Below are 20972 nucleotides of genomic sequence, written 5' to 3'. Positions count from 1 at the left end.
TGAGTCACTTGCCAAAACTCTAATCTTAATTTTTCAATTCTACTGAACTAAATGTCAGAAGTAGTGAATGTTGCTAAAAACTTTCTGGTTCTTGCACTATGCCCATGAACGGCATCATAAATAACATCATTTTATCTAAACATTCTACAAGATTTCTTCCTGCACCTTTAACGTCTTGTGCTCAGCACTGAATAAAATCCTTAAGGTGATTTTCCATTTCTTGCAATGTTGCATCAGAACATGCAGAACATATGCTATTTGGGGTTACCTTTGTAAAGTATACTGGAATATCAGCTGGGGCAGAATAACATTATGCACCATGTGAGGAAATCAGGTCACAATTAACACATTGTACTGGTGCTGCATGCTAGCTATTTCTTTGCTTCTGGGTGCGATTCTAGGTGTTTGTTATGATTCTTAAATCTCTGAATAATCTAGTTATCTAAGAGATTGTCTCTTCCTCTTTTGTTCTGCCATAGTGGTCAAGATCTAATGAGTTGCTCTTGCTGTCGGTTCCTGGAGTTCTACTGGTCCAGGACCAGTAGCAAGGCATTCTCAGTTGAAGGCTCCCAGATGTGGAATTCTCTCATTCTAATGGCCTACGAAACCTAGGCTTGGTGACTGTCCAGGCACAAAACAAAAAGACATATTTGTTTAAAAATTCGACTTTGAGTTAACTATTAGCACATTTCCTGGAGCTTGTGATTTAAACTGACTGAAATCTAATGTAGACATTATTGTATATTGTTCTAACTAAGACACCCAGAAGTTAAATAGGTGCTGTGTAAAATACATAAATTAGTGTATAGGTCCAGGCATGAAGACAAAATGCAAACACATTTCACAAGAGACCCTACAAGAAATCACAGGCCTGCCCTGAGACCATCAAAGTATTCCCAAATGTACTGGAGCACAGTTCTGCTTCACCTTTATCAGAAAACCACTTCTATTAAGCAATTAATTTTTGCTGGCACCTACAGAGGTTGTTTAAGAAACAGTTTTGATTTCAATATAATACTTAAAGTACCACATGTGAAGATTATTTAAAAGGTCTCTAAATAATATCTTCCTTAAATGTTATACTTACTTTCTTGGCTTGCTGAGGAATCTTGATAGATCTTCCAGTTTGGTTAGCTATATCCAGATATGGAGTGGTATCTGGATCTAAATAATCCTCTGCAACAAAAAAAAAAGAGTGCCCACTGATTCATTATCAATGCCTTCAACAATAAGAACAAAGTATGATTATGGTCTTAAAACCATATCAATACGCACGTTGTTAAGAAAAACTGTAAATAAAATGAAGTAGAATAGTGTATGTGGCTTCCAGAGAGAGTTCTCTATTATGGCACCAATTATGCAATGAGAAATCTGATCCATGAATAGCCTTCATGGACTTGTTTGCAGGATCTGGGCCTCTCCCTAGCTCAAGCCTGAATTTTTGAATGAAATTCTAAATTGTGTGTGCTGTAAAGAACTTATTCAGGAGAGGAAAACATCTGCATTTCCAATGGTGCATAATGCATTTCACTTAATAGACTGGTTACAGTGAAATACAAAATAACAAGCTTTGTTCTCTATGGTTTATTCAACTAAAACTAAATATATTTGTTTCCCTCAGTTTTCCTTTGGTGCTTGCAACCCAATGATCTGTTTTTTATTTGCTTTGGTTTGACTTAACATGAAAAGATGTTTTGACAATATGCCAATGCCATCAAGGGAAAGCTCTGCGATCTCCAGATATGCAAAGCTTCTGTCCTGTAACTTTCTTCAACCCTGGAAACTGGGTTCTCAACTCCCTCCTATTCTCTCATGTTCACTGACTTGCCCCAATCCAGCAATGAGCTGTGTGGGTTGATCCTTGAGCCTGCCAATGGACCCAGTGAAGTCTTGCCACGGATCCTCGATACTCTAGTGCTGCACTGTATACTCCTGGGGGCGTTCTGCACCAAAAAAATAATTCTATGCACAATATTTTAAAATTCTGCAAATTTTATTTGTCAAAATAACACTACATAATCATGCCAGTTTCAATTATTTTGGTAATTTATTTGAAAATACCTGTCAGCGAGTATGTCTGTAACAATACAGACACACACAAAAATTCCCCCGGGAGTAGAGAGTTAAAGAAACTCCTATGACAACCCAGTTCCGATTTCTCTGTCCCCATCCCTCCACCCCAGCCAGGGGGCCAGACACTCACAACCCCTCCCGCCACTGACCACCTGCAGGCCCCCCCAGCCAATACACCTGAACTCCCTCCTCCCCAGAGCCCAACAGCGGCCCCCACATCCCAGATACTCGCACCCTGTCCCCCGCCAGAGCCCAGCCTCTGGGCCTCCCAAGCCTGGATATCTGTTCCCCTTCCCTCCCACAACCCAGCTGCGGGGCCCCCCTTGCCCAGACACCCGTCCCCCTCCCCTCGCAGAGCCCAGGGATCTAGAGGGAGAAACAGCCTGATGCTTGGTCCCAGGCTTGCAGTTTCCTGCATGCCAGGGGTTCTCAACCTTTTTCTTTCTGAGGCCCCACCCAACATGCTATAAAAACTCCACGGCCCACCTGTGCCACAACAACTGTTTCCTGCATATAAAAGCCAGGGCCGCTGTTAGAGGGTAGCAAGGAGGGCAACTGCCTGGGGCACCATGTCACTGGGGGCACCACAAACCTAAGTTGCTCAGGCTTCAGCTTTAGCCCCAGGTGGTGGAGCTTGGGAGCTCTGGCTGCAATCTCACGTGGTGGGGATTTGGCTTTCTGCCCTGGGCCCTAGAAAGTCTGATGCCGGCCATGCTTGGCGGACCCCCTGAAACCTGCTTGTGGCCCTCCAGGGAGCCTCAGACTCCTGGTTGAGAACCACTGCTGTATGCCACCCTCTCCTTCCCTCAGGGCATGCTAGGAACTGCAGCTGACAGAAACCTTCGAGCTCCCTCTCCCTCCCCCCAGCAGTGTCTTCTATGTGCAAACTGGGCTCTGCCAAGTCCAGTGGCTCCTAGCAGCACTGCAGCACATTTCTGGGCGGGAGGAAGGAAATTCTGCATGCACTACATTCATTTCTGGAAAATTCTGCATTGCGGAGTGGTGCAGAATTCCCCCAGGAGTAACTGTACAATGAAGGTGTGTTATTCTACAATACTTGCTCAGTATTTCTGGAACTAAGTTTATGGGGGTCTATGCAGGTGCAGAGATCTACCTGCAAAGAGCTTACTGAAGAACTGAAATCTAAGTTGCCTAACAGGCCCAATACAGAGGGGCATTTCCACCTACTTACATTTTTTGTTACAACCTAATACTATTGTAAGCAACTCATTGTAAGAGACGATTACAGAAAACTCGTTTGTATACTTCTACATTTGACAGGACTTTAGTGAATAGTCCAGTTAAGTTTTCTATTTGTGGGTCTTTCAAGCAGAAACTAGGGAAATAAAAACATTTTTAAAACTTCAAACTAAAAAGGGCATCCTGGGCAGGTGTAGTGCCTGAAACTACTCTTAACTCACGTTTTGAAAATGACTACTTTCAAACTGACTGTTCCTTTAACTTGGTCCACAGTTGCCAACAGTCTCCATCAAAACTCATGGAGAAGAGAATGGCCTCACTGTGGACCAGAATGACAAGTGAACTACCTTGCATGGTGAAATCATGGCCACCTATGGTCACAACAGAAATAACTGACAGAGAAGGGCATAACAACTTACAATTTATCATTTTGGCCTAGCTATTTCTGCAATAAATACAAAACACGTTTCCAGAGTTGTCAGTATCTTAACTCTCAAGTGTCCCATTTAACAACAGATTCATACAGTACCTTCCTCAAAACTCAAAATGTTCTATGGAATCACTTCATCTTGAATGGTCCCCTTGAAATATGTGTTAACAACTTAGGCTAAACAATCTGTTCCACCTTATATTCAGCTATGTCTCACTGAGTACATTTCCCAGACTGAAAAAAATGTCGGTGTAAGCACGGAAGCTTGTCTCTCTCACCAACAGAAGTTAATCCAATAAAATATATTACCTCACCCACCCTGTCTCTCTTATGGAAACACGAGCATTATACAAAGAAGGTCTTTTAAGACAGGAAGTGAAGAAGAATACTATAACCAACAGGAGAAACCAATTTTCAAGTGGGCAGAATGTAATAGCACAAACTGGAATCTGGCCAATTTATTGGCTTTAATACCCTTAGAGTCACAAGTTCAAATAGAACTAGCATGGTGCCTCCTAGGATCATGACAATGGCTTTGTTCAGCATCAATTTAGGAATGAATGAATCATCTAGTCCACTTCAAGCAAAACCCAAGTGCTGCAGGGAGGTTTCCCATCCAAGTACTGACAAGGCCTGACCTTGTTTAGATGCGATTAGATCACAACCCAAAGTTATACTAATCTTTCCACTTTACCTTGTTTTCTTTAAAATAGAAGTGGTTTTTTTTTAATTCATACTTCTACTGTCTTCTACTGCATGTAAGGGTAAAATCCCCATACCTCTCGTTGCCAGTATTTCTAAACCCTTCTTAGTTCTTTTCATCCTTTGCTTTCTTTCTTTTTCCTTCATGGTCTCTTCTTCATGTTGCATTTCTTCTTCCTGAACTTTTTTTCTGGTATCCTCCTCACTCTGTCTTAGCTCAAGCACCATGACCTTTACATTGTGTGTTACACCTTGCTCTTCAAGTGTTTTTCCTGAAAAACAGAGCATGATTAATAGGCAAATCAAATGACATTTACGAAGACAGTACATTTCATTGTACTGCCAGATAACATTTTAAAAACAGCTATTCCTGCTAGGAAGATTTCAACAGGAGCAACCACCTAAGGGCTAGTCTACACTGGCAACGCTAAAGCGCTGCCACGGCAAGAGGTGTAGCTCCCAGCGCTGCGCTCAGGGGGGTGTTTTTTCGATGTATCCGAGCCGACTTACCCCGCTGTGAGGATGGTGGCAAATCGACCTCTGCGGCTCCCCCGTCGACAGCGCTTACTCCTACCTGCGCTGGTGGAGTACAAGCGTTGATTCGGGGATCGATTGTCATGTCCCGATGAGAGGCGATAATTCGATCCCCGAGAGATCGATTTCTACCCGCCAATTCAGGCAGGTAGTGAAGTCGTAGCCTAACAGATGTATTGGAGCATAAGCTTTCGTGGGTGAATACCCACTTCGTCAGACGTGAAGACGTAAATGTATTTACCCTCACAACACCCCTGTGAGGTAGGAAAGTGCTTTTATCCCTGTTTCACAGATGGGGAACTGAGGCACAGAGAGACTAAGGCCCAGGGTCACACAGGAAGTCTATGACAGAAGGGGGCAGGAAACTGAACCCAGGTTCCTGATGGCCTAAGCTAGTGCCCTAACCATTGGTCCATCCTTTCTCTCCATTTACATCATGATTTCTTCCAAGGTAGCTAAATTAGGACATCAATGAATGAATTAATAAAGAACAGAAGAAAGTTAATTTGTAAAGACAAAGCTTCTGTTCACACAAATGTCTTGCAAATCAAGAAAGATGGTAAAGATAACAAAGAAGAGTTTAGAACATGTCACTTTACAGCATGAAGAAGAACAGGAGTACTTGTGGCACCTTAGAGACTAACAAATTTATTAGAGCATAAGCTTTCGTGGACTACAGCCCACTTCTTCGGATGCATATAGAATGGAACATATATTGAGGAGATATATATATATGTTCCATTCTATATGCATCCGAAGAAGTGGGCTGTAGTCCACGAAAGCTTATGCTCTAATAAATTTGTTAGTCTCTAAGGTGCCACAAGTACTCCTGTTCTTCTTTTTGTGGATACAGACTAACACGGCTGTTACTCTGAAACTTTACAGCATGAGGTTTTGGTAAATTATGTGAATTAAATCTGAGAATGTGGAACATTGGGCTTTTAAAACACACAAAGTTGTCCTCTTCCATAATTCTCTCCTTTGATTTTGACCATCACAAAGACTTTCTTTAGAGTAGAATCTAACAAATATGACTGCTGTTATTGTGTAGCTCACGGGGTTCTCAAACTTCATTGTGCTGCAACCCCCTTCTGACAACAAAAATTACTACATGACCACAGGAGGGGGGACCGAAGCCTGAGCCTGCCCAAGCCTTGCTGCCATGGGCGGGGGTGAGTCAAAGCCTGAGCCCCACTGACCTGGGGTGGGGGAGGCCAAAGTCGAAGCCCAAGGGCTTCAGTCCTGGGTGGGGGGGCCTGTAACCTGGCCCCTCCACCTAGGGCCAAGGCCGAAGCCTGAGCATAGCTCAGTCCCAGGCGGTGGGGCTCAGGCTTCGGCCCTGGCCTCAACAAATCTACGCCAGCCCCGGTTACCCCATTAAAACGGGGTCGCGACCCACTTTGGGGTCCCGACCCACAGTTTGAGAACCGATCTAGTTCTTATTTCCCTGCTATTAATATTGTTTCTGTGACTGACAAAATGACAAGAAAGATGATTTCTAAGAAAGACATAATTACAAAATAAATATAACATATATTCAATTGGCGATACATACCAAGGTCAAGCTGCTTCTTATTTATAATTATTTTGATACATTTTTCTTGAAATCCATACATCTGTGCAATCCTGTGAAATAAAGTAGTTAATTCCAAAGTATAAATACCTTCTTGTCTCATTTTGATATGAAATATTTTGGCAACATATTGCAATAAAAATTAAAATGTTATATATTTGTAACTGGCTTCAAACTTTTACTATAAGTCTGCTTGAAGATAAAATAACAGTACTAGTAACTGGACACAAATTCACCATATCAGGTGAGGAGAGGACAGGATATTGATATGGTTTCTGATTTTAGATTTTAATCAATAAACAGCAATAAAACACCCCCAATAAAAAGAAAAAAAAATATTTATCCAATAAACAATGGAAAAACACTAGAAATCATTCCTTGTATCTAAGGCCTTGTCTACATGAAACAGTAATGCAAACTACAGGGAACTACTATGTTGCTCATTAATTGGTCCACACAGACCCTGCTGGTGTGCACTAAAGGTTCCATAGTGTGCTTTAAACAGTACCGTGTTAAACTGCAATAGGGAACATTGCAAAGAGTATTTACTACAGTATATATTATGTAATGAATAATGTAAATAATATACATTACTCATTACAGTATATACAAAGAGAAATTCCCCAAAAAACCTGATTTTGGGGCTTCTACATTAAACTCAAAAAATTGCTAAAAATAAACCCTGAAAAATGAAATCAGTAAACCCAGAAAAACAAACGCCTAAGGTATTGAGACAGGGAGAGCAGAACAGCCAGGAAAGTGGCCAGGACAGACCAAGTAGTTGGAAGGCATTCATATATGGCATATATTTAAAGGAAAACACTTTGTACTCTCAGAAGCTCTAGTTGGTTATTAATTTAGAGTGGCAATTCTCAAACTATGTCCGTGGGCCATTAATGGCCTTTTAAGCATATGATGGTGGTCCATGGCAAACTAGCTTAAAAGTCATGTGGTGTTAACCCTTCACCTTGTTGCTACATGTTAAATCACATGACTTTTCCACATAAGCAATTGCCACAGTAACTAGAGATGTTATGTAGTCATAAACAAGATGTGTCCATGAGACACACACTATCAAGATATGCACCCTATGAAAGTTTGAGATCCCCTGATCTAGAACATACCGTAATAAAGCACTATGCAAAAGGATGACACGAAACCAAAAGAAGACACTAACCATTTAAAGCGGAAATAAGACAAAGATTATTATACTTACTGGGATCTTAGTTCCTCACCAGTGATGATCAATTTAGTCTCCAGCAAGTTTTTTCTGGTCTAGTGTAAATATTTTTAAAAGTTATGGTATCCAGGTACTTTGGGCATTTTCTTAATTAACTACTTTTGAACAGCCACAATTTCTCTCTTTATTTTCAGACAAAAACTATGTTAAAATAGTATTAAGGTTGAGACTACACATAGTAATGATTTACAGGGATGCTGAAATTATCCCAAAATAATCATTGTAAAGCCAGGAAATTCAGAGTTATGGTTAACTCAAATCCAAACAAGTTATAGAAATGCACAATTAAGGCACTCAACCTTAACTCTGCTTTTTTTGTCTTGCCATAGAATAGTCAGATTATAATTAAAGCCTATTAATGTTTGTGGTCCCAGATTAGACAGAGACATATTAGATTGTTTTTCCTCATAGTGATGCTACAGAGCAGAGTTAAGGTTGTTTAGGGTGCATACCCTGCACCCATAACGCATTCCCCATTGAGTAGAGCTATTCCAATGCATAGTTTTTTCAAATAAAGTTTTACCATTAAGGTCCCCCCCCCCCCCAGTATTTTTCATAAAAGTTTATCTTTCAGCAGAGGCTGGCTCATAAAATCTCCTTCAGAAACACTAAGTACTGCATCTTTCATCTTTCATTGTTGTCAATATGAATAAGAGCACAGACCGCCCTCAGCAGCGATGTAAACTACCTTCTATTGTTACCAGTGGGAGTGAAGTGATCTTGACTCACTCCACGATGCAGCCAGGAAACAGAAAGTTGCTGAATGGAGGTGGTGGTCATCTTTGCTAAGGGTCTGTCCATCAGGGAAACTATATCACTATGTATTCCAGAATAAAAGTGTTTAGGGACTAATAAAAGGAATTACGCCAATATAATGACAGTGGTATAATTTTATAGCTGCATAATTATATCAGTGAATTTCCCCATACAGGCAAGCCCCCCTAAGAGCAACCCGGGGCCTCAATCACATTAAAAATAGGAAACTGCAGCCACTTTCAAAGAGTTTGTTAATTTCTCTGAAGATTATTGTCCAGCCTCTGCTGAATGATAAACTTTCAGTCATGAAGACTAATTCTAACTTCTTTAATAATAATCATAAAAAAAACTACCCATTGTACTAGATCTATTCAAGAAACAATTTTTTTTGTAGATAATACCTGAGCTGAGATAATTTGAAACAACAACAAAGGTCTGACAGACGGTGCTAAATGTTTTTAAAAAAAGACTCCTTTTTTAGTAAATATCAACAGTAAAAAGATTTACTTTGCAAAAGTAAATTCATTCAGAAAACTGAGTAAATTTTCTCTCTTTTAAACAGAGGGTGCAATTGTTCTTTGTAATAAAACAAGAGGTTGAATCCCTGCTTTAAAGTGCAGAACTCAGCCTTAACTATGGAGCTGCAACTGGTGTGTCTATAAAATAAGATTTTTTTTTTTTAAATGTTGAGGAAAATTTAGTCATTTTTGTCAGAAACTGGGAATAACCAGGGACTAACGGTGCTGACCTGAGGCAGGTACATAAGCATGGTGTCCATGGATGTCCTCATCTACCTAGCTATATAGTCATATACAGTACTAGAGTTCTGACCTGATATTTCTTGAAGAAAAGTTCTCAAATATGCTGAGTCCTCTATCTGGTGGTTTTGTAACATGGCCAAGTGTACAAGACACACTAGACAAACTATTTTTTCCATTCTGTGTCAAGTTCAAGCAATGGACTTAGCAAGTTCAAGCTAATTTGCCTCAGATGGCTAGTTTGGGAAAGTAGTTAACTGACCCATAGATTAACCAATGCAAACATATCTGCAGGTCGTATCATTAAAAGCTGGACATCTACCATTTAAAGTAGCTAAGTTTACAATTTACAGTATTACTCAGGTATATAGGTATATCATAGTTAAAGTAAATACTAGGACTGTCAAACAATTTTAAAAAATCTCAATTAATCGCAAGCCTAAAAAACAATAGTTGTGATTAATTACACTGTTAAACAATAAGAGAATACCAATTTAAATTTAGCATGGAAGCATGACCTCTGGAATGGTAGTCGAAGCACAAAGGGACATATCTGGCACGTAAATACCTTGCAACGCCAGCTACAACAGTGCCATGTGAATGCCTGTACTCCCTTTCAGGTAACGATGTAAACATTTGTAAGTTGCACTTTCACGATCAAGAGATTGGACTACAGTACTTGTCTGAGGAATTGAAAAATACTATTTCTTCTGTTTATCTTTTCTACAGTGCAAATATTTATAAACAAAAATATAAAACAAGCATTGTACACCTTGTATTCTGTATTGTAATTGAAATAAATATATTTGAAAATGTAGAAAACATCCAAAATATTTATAATACATTTAAATTGGTATTCTATTATTGTTTAAAAGTGTGATTAATCGTGATTTTTTTAAAAATCTAGTTAATTTGTTTTGCGTTAATCGAGTTAACTGCGATTAATTGACAGCCCTAGTGAATACAGTTGTCACATAAGTGTCCTTGACATGACAAAAGATAGTGTTGTTTTGGGGTTAATTACTGTGCCTAAATAAGTATTTTGTTTATAATTAAAACTGTGATTAAACAAAGAATATATAAAAAGAACAATATCCATATACTGACAACTTTAGATGTTTTATAGAAGTAGTAAAACTGAATGAGCACCATACATTTACTTTTAACTTGGCTGGTGAGATCAGAAAAGATCAAGTTAAATTTGGTTCATTTTCCTCCACTCAGAATTTGTTTCTGAATGACCCTAAAGAGGGAAATGCTGCAATGTGTTTTATTTTTTTTCTAGGTAGTTTTATGACTGAACTGAATTCCTTCCTTCTCCAATCAATTTAGCTTCTTTGCACAAATGAAATGTTTTGCATCAGATACAGAATTAATGAAAGTTGTACGGCCTTTACTATAGATTTTAGTTATGCTTCTTTTCATAACTTTAATGTATACAGACTTACTTTTCTCATCTTAGGAGGTAAAACCACTTCAAGTTTTGCAACCCCTGTTGTCTTATAAGCTTCATTTCCTGTTCCACGCTCAATTGCTTCACATCTTATTTCTTCAAGAATGCACTCCGTTTCATTTTCACCGAGATTCACCTTGGCTGAATATTTCTGTGCAAGCTCCTAACAAAAAAATAAAAGAACATACATTAGTAAAACATAAAATAGTAAAATGTGTCGTGTATGAAATAAAAGTGAAAAAAAAATGACTGCAGAACAACGAGGCAGAATACGTACCTTCAACTCCAGACCAGATTCTTTATTTTCATTTGTGTATGGAGGTTTCCAAAGCTGAATTTTGTCTTCTCTTAAACAATTTTTAAGTTTTGCTGCAAGGTATTTCTTTTGCGCCATTCTTTAATACAAAACACAATAGGAAAAATGAAAAAGCTAACTAATCTTTTTGTATGTTTGTTTCTCTGATGAATCAAAAGACCTTGTTTAACTCAGGCCCAGATCCTCAAAGGTATTTAGACATCTACCTCCCACGGTTTTTACTTAAATCACCCATCTTTGAGGATCTGGGCCTCAGGGAACATGCACTGTATTGTTCAGAGTTCTGTAGGCAGACTGCATTTAATATAGGATTTTAAAAATACACAAAGCAAATTTACAAAGATTCTAATTCAATTTTTATTGTGCTCTGATAATTATGTAATAATTGGAAAAACTTTTCTATTTAAATATTAACATTTTTTCTTTTTATTACACCAGTTGCACAGGAGGATGGAAATGTGTTGGCCAGTGTTGATTTCAGCAAGATAATGGCTGCCAGCAAAACATCAGTAATGCAGTTTTTACATATAAATAAGCAAACAAGTGAAGTACAATGTGAAACCAATAAATGAACTAACTCTTCAAATTTCATTTAAACTTGGAGATGGAAATTTGCTGACAATTCTACAGTATTTTCTTTAGTCTGCTTTTATATACTTCTCTTTATTGTAATTTCACTGCTTATAAGGAAAATTCATAGGTTAAAAATAATATATTAAAAAAAAAAAAACAGAGACCCTGCTCCTGCAGCTGGCTCCATGCAGGTTAACCACTGGGACTGAACAGAGCTAGCTGGAGGATCAGAGCCCAATGTTTTTTAGGGTACCAGTGACATCTTGGATTATAAAAACTAAAAGAATTTTTAAATCACTTTTTAAACCATATATGCTCTATTTTTTCTCCATTTTCTTAACTGCCAACAGTCCTGGTTTTGGCCACGACTGCTCTGTCTTTACTAACCTACCTAGCTACCATTGTGGGAATGTTGGCAGCTTGTGGCAACAGCGGGAAGCCAAGGAATAGTTTCAACTCCTGCTCTCTGCTGGAGTTTACTCTCTCACTGATTGGATAAGCAGGAGTCTATTAGCTCAGCTAAACTTCTGGGCCCCATTGAACCAAATCAGAACACTCATTATATCAAAGTGCCAACTCTGCTATACTGAAGGTCGAGCAGCATTTTCTGTTTAAAGATCAACTCTAAAATCTGCATGCTTACTCAGCTTGTCTTGAAAATTTCTGTGCCTCATGGGGATGCTAGGTAGTGTTAGTGGTCCAAATTTGGGGTCATTTCAGCAAGGGGTTCTTGAGATACAGCCCTCCAAAAAAGCCAGCATTTTACAAAATCAACAGGTTCTTTTTATTTCGTTTTTCCACATACCATGGCTCTACTTGTCCCCCCACTGATCTCATTCACTTAACATTTTATCTCAGCTGGTCCATGGCACCCACTGCCCCTTTGGAAAAGCAATACTGACAAAAGTGACAGAGTCCTATGGCACCTTATAGACTAACAGACGTATTGGAGCATAAGCTTTCATGGGTGAATACTCACTTCGTCAGATGCATGTAGTGGCAACTGACGAAGTGAGTATTCACCCACGAAAGCTTATGCTCCAATACGTCTGTTAGTCTATAAGGTGCCACAGGACTCTTTGCTGCTTTTACAGATCCAGACTAACACAGCTACCCCTCTGATACTTAATGCTGACAAAGTTAATATGGAAGAGTTTAGCTGTCTAGAACAGTATGTGCTAAAACTTGCAAGCCAGAGATTGAAACGCGCATGTGCAGCAAGCCTATGTATGAGGGTGTGTCGGCAATCCATTGTCACAGTAATTTAGTGGCTCCAGGGGACATAGTACAGATATCATTGAAGCTGAGCTACACACATACACTATAAATTCAAACCCTACCCTTGGCAGAAGCCTGAGAAAAGGCATGAGATACTACCAGGCAACCTTTACTTTGTGTTAATAAATTGCTTTGTGACTCTAACACTCCATCTCTGCCTCAGCCAGAATAGGCAAAGTGAAAGCAGGCCTCAGAGAGGGGGGAGGTAAGACTCTTGAACAGCTTAATATTGGCCTACCAAATTAGAGGAGTCACATTCTGGTAAATTAGGAAACCAAGGTAGTGGGGAGAGGGAAGAGATAGAGATGGAGGAGATACAAGGGAAAAATGTGAATGTACAGGAAGGATTCTGGTGGAGGACTTTTGGCCCCTAGATACCCAAGCTTATTTAGAAAAAATATTCCTCAGCTTTACATGGAAAGGTTTTTTAAATGTTGGCATTTACACATTCATTCCTCTAAAACTGGGTGTTAAAATAGATTAATCAGTTTCGCTTTTGCTTGTAGATAGTTTCACTTCCGATCTTGTATATTAGGACAGTGCTACAGACAGTTCATGGGAAATGGGGAAAAAATAAGAAATGTTTCTATTAATATTTGATTTTGAAAAGGTCTTCCCTTCCTAAAAAACAAAAACCTAACTTGTGGGCAAAGGTTACCCTTACCAGGAGACAGCCTCCCTGTAATCTGATCGACACGAGATCAATTTACACTGGGTGACATTTGGAAGCTTCTTTGTAACCACAAAGACAAGAAACTGTTTTGTTTTTTTGTTTTTAAATAGAAATGTTAATTGTGTAGAAACTGATGTAAGCTGCCCTGTCTGTTTTGTTTCTATTACTTTGGAGTAGTCCTTCTCCAGGCTTAAGAGTAAAGAGCCTAACACACATGCACTCTTGACTATTAGTCCCTGGAAGTACCCGGTGCCGCTGCACAGAGTGAGCAATGTATTCTTTTACTTGAAGGGACTTTTTTTTTAAGGCAGTGGCAGAATATCATCTTCCAAAAGAAGTGGAAACAGGATAAACATATTGAACTCCAAACAAATAAGAATAAAGCACAGGGGGTATTACTAATACAGTCTTCCCCCTATGTTTTCATCCGCACACAATCACTTCTTTTTTAGTCAACATTTTATTCATTTACCCCATTATTATTTACTATTTTTATCTTTTTTCAATTCTGAAATCATTTTATAGCAGATAGTTTACTTAACATATATTGCCTTAAATAATAATTTATCCAAGTAACAGAGACTTTGACATTTGTTGAGACCAGATAAAAAATCTCAAATTGTTACACTGTATCTACATGCAAACCTCCTTTAGATGTTTTACTAAAACTCCAGATCTGTTCTTTTTGTAACAGCTTCCATTTCCCTAAGTCTTCAAAATATATCTGTCACACTGGAGAATATACTAACTGCAATGTGCAGAATTTTAAATTCAAACTGAATCTGAAAACTGATCATACATACAGTGGCTTTACTATCAACATTTTTTGGTATAGTTTTGTAAATCAAGCTTAGCTGTTATTTTTATTAAACTACTAAAGCAGAAAATAGGGACTGAAAAATCATAAGTTAAATGTATTTTACTCCCGTTCTAACAAACTATCTTAAGAATATTTATATAAAAAACAAAGTAGTTTCACTTTTGTAAAGGCAAAGATGCAAGCCACCTTTTTACCTATAAAAATCATCCATGTTCATTAAACAAAGTTTAGAGCCATTTTTTGATCTTACTATTAATATTCATTTATGACAAGTAAACTGCAGTATTCAAAACAGAATTCTTAATAAAACATTTAGACGTACCTCTCCATCGTCCGACATTAATGTTCCTGGAACGATTCAACTTTCACTTTCGTGATGCCTTGCGTCACTAAAAGCTATGGGGTATTTCCCAAAGCTGTTTTCAATAAAAGATTGGGGGTATTTCCCAATGGATGTTTTGAATATAACATCAGATGTTTATGAATAAAAAGCAGTCACAGAATCAGTTGCTCCCCTATTCTATATGACACACAAGAGAAAATGGGTAAAGAAATAAGATTTGGCAGCCTCGTAGAGGGAGGGGAGCAGGGGTGAAAGCTCACTGAGCAAAACACATAACTTGGGGCTTTGCTCGAAGTGAGGCGGCATGGCCAGCTCAAGGGGGAAGCTCACGTGGCATCACGGTCTCCTGGAAAGGGACCTAAAGACCACAGTAGTGTCATGGTGGTTAATGTTAGAAGTTCCATGGAAGGATTTGGACCCATACACTGCAGATTCTCTACCGGCATGCAGACCTGGATTTTCCCAGAGAAATCTGGCCTGTATAGCCACTGCTCCTGCAAATCCAGCATCTCCGCTTCAGTGAAAGAATGATGCAGCAGTGATGGGGTATTTCATAAATGCAGACTGGTATGTAAGTACTAAAATAATTATAGCTCTACATTTTCTCTTTCTGTGGCAGTGGCTAATCCTGCCTTTAACCGTTTGCAGATAATCAACTGCAACTTGGTCTTTGTGGCACTGTTCGACTTAACCATGCCAAAGAATCAAGCTTAATGGAAATGAGAGATTAGTTATTCTGGGGGGGAAATGGCACTGTCATTATCTTTAGGATATGTGACTATCATGATAAAAAGTACGACCAGTCCCAGAACTTGAGTGTATTTTTAAATAAAAAGTATCCAAATATAATAAGAGTAGGGTGGTATGCTATGCTCTATAAGGACCTGTATACACTAGTAAAACACTACGTCTACATCTACATTACAGCCACCATAGGGGCACCACTACAGCGCTGCAGCTGTAGCACCATAGTGCAGACGTTTCCTATAGCGATGCAAAGCGCGTTTCTGTTGATGTGGTTAATTCATCTCTCCAAGGGCTTGCCTACACTTACATTGCTCCAGTAGTGCTGTTGTAGCACGTAGTAAAGATGCTACCTAGGCCAACAAAAGAGCTTCTCCCATCAGCATAGGTCTTCCATCTCCCAGAGAGGTGGTAACTATGTAGATGGGGGGAGCTCTCCCATACACATAGGGCTGCCCACACTGGGAATTAGGTCGGTATAACTATGTCGCTCAGGGGTGTGAATGTCCCACACCCCTGAGCGACATAGTTATAAGCAGTGTAGACCTGGGCCAAGAGGCAATACCTACATCCATGGAAGAATTCACCGGGCGCTAAGTCAACCTATGGCGCTCAGAGAAAGACATTTTTCACAGCCCTGAGCCACATAAGTCGATCTGGTTTTTAAGCATGTCTAGATCTCAGGTTTGCCGCTCGCTCCCCGCGCAGTTTAAAGGGCTGCAGAACAAGGCAGGGAGGGTTAAACACTATGTCATCTAGCCCTCTCCCCACCTCTAACCTAACCAGGCCTGTCCGCCTAACACCGGCTGTCGCAGCGCTAAAGCCACTCGGGGGCGGGGGCGAGCCATGGGCCCGGCCTCTGCTAGTGCAGACGAGCTCCCAGCCCAGCTGCCGCCTTTGGCCTCAGCGGCGGCTGCTTCTCAGTGGCCGGTGCCGCGATCCCCATGCAGGGTCGGGGGGTCACGGGGAGAATCACTCCCGGAGCAGGGAGGGGGGAATGTGCGTGTGGAGGGGGCACCGGGCAACACCGCGCCTGCGTCCCCCGACACAGTAGGCGGCAGAGGCAATTGGGGGCGGGGACAGTTGAGGAAGGGGAGGGGGCGGGGCCCGGCTGCGCCAGCGCGTGGCTGTGTCTCTCCCAGGGGCGGGAAGGCCCCGCCCCCACCCGCTGGGGGCTCGCTCACCTGTGTAGCTGCCGCTGCTCGGCGGGCTCCCGGCCGTTTGTTTACGTCGCGTTCGCAAGGTCAGCGGGAGGCGGGGCAGCCGGCTCCCTACGGAAGCCCGGAAGCGGCGAAGGGTGCGGGGAACGAATCTCACGTGTGCAGGAAACGTGAAGGCTGGCGCCGGCGCCGCCACCATCTTAGCCTCGTATTCCCGCGCGCCCCTAGGGGGCGCCATCCGCCCGGGCCCTAGGGGGGAGCTAGTGAGGTGACCGGCCGCGGGCCCCGGCCCCGCCGTGGTAAGAAAGAGGCGGGGCGGGAACGGGAGACACCTCCCCGCCCCCGGTCACTGTAAATGGGGCTGGATTTGAACATCTAGATGTAGCTGTCTCCGTTTTACACGTCGAGGTAAGGGCTTGACGTGGGAGAGGGTGGCAGCGAGGGAAACTGCTACCAGCAAAGAGAGAGCCTGGGAAAGAACCATGTCTCGTTTTCTTACGTGCCCTGCTTTGCCAAGGTTTCCTCCCGCTGTGTCTCCTCTCTTCCTTCTCTTCACAGGGCCCATCTGCACGTGTAGGAGCCCAGATACCCCGGGGGATCCTCTCTCTGTCCTTGTCTGCATGCATGGGGGACGTTGACACCAGCATTAGCTATTCCAGGATCCTTATTATGGTGTAATTGAGCTACTCCAGAATAGCTATCCTGGTCAATTTCCCTGTGTAGACAAACCCTGTTTAGGCAGAACTGTGAATGTAACCAGGATAGCTGAGGCTACATCCTGCAACCTTTTAAGTGTGAATCCCACAGGTAGCACAGTCCAGTGAATAGGGCACTGAACTGCGATTCAGGAGCTCTGGCTCTTCCACTGACCTCCCCTGTGACCTCGGGCAAATTGCCTCAGTCTCCTGACCTGTAGGATAGTGATATTTACCTGTTTTTTAAGAAACAGGTCTATGGCTGAAAAATGCTATGCAAGAGCTAAGGCTATGAATACACTAGGAATGCTTCACTGTTATAGGAATACTGGTATACTATCCTGGCAAAGCATTCCTAGTGTGGACACAGCTATACTGCCAACCCACTACAAGTCCTGCCCAGGTAATGGTATGGTACGGAGGACAGTGATGGTCATGGTAGTGTGTAATTACGAGTGCAGATTTGGGATTGTGGAGGGGCACAGAGAAAATGGCAGGAGTTGTTAGGATGGGGTAAAATACTATTATGTTCCCAGCTGTTTCTGTTATCTTCATGGGCAAGTGAGCAGCCTGTGGTGCACAGCTGCAGCTATGAGTCTCCTGAGGTGGCAGCATGAGCTCTGACAACCAGCTGCAAATGTTCCAGACTCAACACTGCTCCACCAAGCATAGGAAGGCTCAGTGGAAGTTTATGAACGAGTAGTGATTTGAAGTTGAGGTGGGCACAAAGAAAATGGAAGGTTTTTTATATGCCTTTCCTGCCCTAAAGAGGGCAGTGTGGCTGTGTTGCTGCTAAGCAAACTTAACCTCTCTTCCATTTTTTGCATGTGAATTTTCTCTGACTTTGAGATAGTGGCAGTAGTGAGGGAGGAATGGGGATCACCTATGGAGGGGATGAGGGAGTTCATGGACATTTCACTGCACACCATTCATTTCTCCCTTTATGTCTCTTATAGGGTTTGGAGTGACCACGGGGAAGTCAAGGGCTGTGAGGAGCACAAATACTATCTGGAAGCAGTGTTGAGTCCCTAACCCACATCAGTACCAGTGCAGGGAGAAGGGGCTCTGCAGATGGTAGAGAATCTCAGAGCCCCTTCCCTGATTGCAGAGAAGTGGAGGGGGAAGTGGCATGGGTCTTCCCTTCCCCCACAGATGCTGCAGCTGCAGGGAGAAAGGAGAGGCTGAGTCCTAGTCTACACTTAAAACTTAGACTGGCATGGATATGTCATTCAGGGACAAGAAAAAACACCCCCCTAACCCCTGGCGACATAGGTATGCTGACAACCCCGCCAGTGTAGGCACAACTATGTTAACAGAAGTGTCTTTCTGTCAACATAGATAATGTCCTTTGGGGAGGTGGTGTTCCTATACTGAAAACTCCTGTCGGCGTATGCTGCATCTGCACTAGGGTGCTATGTCATTATAGCTGTGGCAGTATAGGCTCAGGGCATGTCTTTGCTACAGCAGCTGTGCTCTGCTGCTGTAACACCATAGTGTAGATGCTTCCTACATCCTTGGAAGGGTTTTTTCTGGTGGTGGTAATCCATCTCTTCAAGAGGAGCTTGCTAGGTCAACAGAAGAATCCTAAATAAAATAAAATAAATAAATAAATCCTAGCCATGTCTACACTGGGAGTTAGGTCAAGCTACCTATGGTGCTCAGGGCATGACATTTTTCACAGTCCTGAGTGATGTAGCTAGGTTGATCTAATTTTCAAGTGTGGACCAGGCATCAGAATATCTTCCCCTTTCAGAGAGACCTCAGCTGGTTTGCAGCTGCATATGTGCACTGTAGGAAAACCTTAAGCCTTGTCTACAAATCAAGTTGTATAACTTTAGCTATGCTGGTAAAACCTGTGTGTGGACACAGTTATATCAGTATAAAGATATAATGAAGGTATATTGTATCATAGAAATGCAGGCTTGGAAGGGACATTGTGAGATGATCAAATCCCAGCCCCCTGTGCTGAGGCAGGACCAACTATAGTTGAACCATCCCTGACAGGTGTTTGGCAGTCTGAAGGACAATGTTGTGTCCATAGCAGCCTTCGCAAGTCTTGAAGCCCTTCTGGATGGTGCTGATGGCTCCTCCATTCACTGACCAGTCTGTGATCCTAGCCACAAGGCAGCTGGCATACAGTTTGTATATGGTGGAATAGAGAGAGATGGGTTGCTGGGGTTGTCTCGCTTGCCTTTCTTGTAGAGGAACACCATCATGGACTTCTTCCAGAAACTGGAAGTACGGCAGAAGTGTTTGCATTTGATGAAAATAGCAGTTAATACCAGGCAACTAGGGTCTTGTTTTTTCATGAAGCTATAGCAAATGCCATCTTTTCCTGGGGCTGCGTTTTTGGTCTTTTGTAAGTCTGGTCATTACTTCCCACGATGTAATGTCTTGTTCCAGGCCCCCTGCATAGTCAACTCGGGGTAGAGGATGAAGGCACCCTAGACGCATCTTCTGTTGGTGTAGGCTGCGTCTATGTTCTGGGGTTAGGCCAGCATAGCTATGTGGTTCTGTGCATATGGTGCCATATTAGTGTAGATACAGGCCACAGCAATGGAAGAGGTTTGTCCATCACTGTAGGAACTCCAGGATCGCTGTAAGTCGGTTGGCAAAACTATGTCAGACAGATGTGTGGATTTTTCAACCCTCAGAGAGCAATAGCTGTGTGAACCTAAGTTTTAAGTGTAGACCAGGCCTTAGAAATTAACCCATGATCTCTGCCAACAGCCTGATTCAATAGCTCTAAGGTATGAGCCACCAGTTTATCTCAATAGAGTGTTTGCAACTCAAAGAGAATACCTTATTGAGATGAATACAACTTAATATAAAAGCTCTAAGATATATGAACTGTCCATTCAGCTCAAAAGAATATTAAGTACGATATTAAAGTCTCTAGTTGTAATTTGCCCTGACCTAAATTGCAAGGAAGTCTACAAAGATTTAAATTTAAAAGGAGTAAGTATTGCTCTACCTTTAAAATGTATGCTGGCATAGCTATGTCTTCCTCTCAGAGTATGCTGCGTCTATATTTTCTGTGCCTTTTAATTATTGCCTAGTAAAAATAGATTGTCTTCAATTGATCATTGATTAAAAAATTAAAACATTAAAAAATAATAAATTACTGGAGATTTCCTGGCTTCCATTATGTGAGGCTGGCTAATTTAGTGCCCAGTCCAACTACCATTGAAGTCATCGGGTATCCCACCTTTGAATTTAATGGAAGCTGGATAGGCTCTTAAAGCCGAGGGCAAAAACCTCACACAGTTATCAGCATTTAATATCTGTGTTTACCATCCCTAACTGTAAACTGACTGGAGAACTAGGCCAAAAATCATCCCAAAGCATATTGCGCAGTTAAGATGATCCTTTTAAAAGTTCGGAGCAACTAATTCTGCGTAGTGTTCATTAATATTTGTAGACCAGTTTTAATATAAAAGTGGTATCATATTATTATGGTTATTAGGAAACTATATTTCCTTGAAGTTTGTCTCATAGAGCAGGTGCCCCACTTACTCAGATCTTATTTTAAGACTTGTCTAGAGGGGAAGTTGCCTGGCAACTGGTATTCCCCTATAGCTATGCCAGTCCCTGTGTGGACACTCTATTCCAGAATCAGTGTGACTTTATTCTAGAATAATTATGGTATAA

At 41.4% G+C, this 20972-nt stretch overlaps 1 protein-coding gene across 4 annotated transcripts in view; it reads right to left on the bottom strand.

Annotated features, from left to right (window-relative positions):
• Nucleotides 1-16979, bottom strand: part of NUB1 (negative regulator of ubiquitin like proteins 1) — a 31108-nt gene extending 14129 nt beyond the window's left edge. Inside the window, exons 1-9 of one of the 4 annotated variants that reach the window (XM_065582704.1) lie at nt 16651-16834; nt 14702-14899; nt 13301-13428; nt 10997-11114; nt 10715-10882; nt 7729-7787; nt 6495-6565; nt 4483-4677; nt 1088-1176 (exon numbers count right to left, since the gene is read on the bottom strand). In XM_065582704.1, coding sequence (XP_065438776.1) covers nt 1088-1176; nt 4483-4677; nt 6495-6565; nt 7729-7787; nt 10715-10882; nt 10997-11114; nt 13301-13335 — 735 coding nt within the window. In that variant the 5' untranslated portion in view covers nt 13336-13428; nt 14702-14899; nt 16651-16834. Of the gene's footprint in view, nt 1-1087; nt 1177-4482; nt 4678-6494; nt 6566-7728; nt 7788-10714; nt 10883-10996; nt 11115-13300; nt 13429-14701; nt 14900-16650 lie in introns of all 4 variants that reach the window. The other 3 variants (XM_065582707.1, XM_065582706.1, XM_065582708.1) reach the window with 3 other exon arrangements.
• Between the last annotated feature and the right edge of the window lie 3993 nt (nt 16980-20972).

This window comes from Chrysemys picta, chromosome 2 (assembly GCF_011386835.1).
Source record: "Chrysemys picta bellii isolate R12L10 chromosome 2, ASM1138683v2, whole genome shotgun sequence".
NCBI classification, from domain to species: Eukaryota; Metazoa; Chordata; order Testudines; family Emydidae; genus Chrysemys; species Chrysemys picta.
Note: the sequence above shows the minus strand (reverse complement) of the source record. Positions and strands in the feature narration are given on the sequence as shown.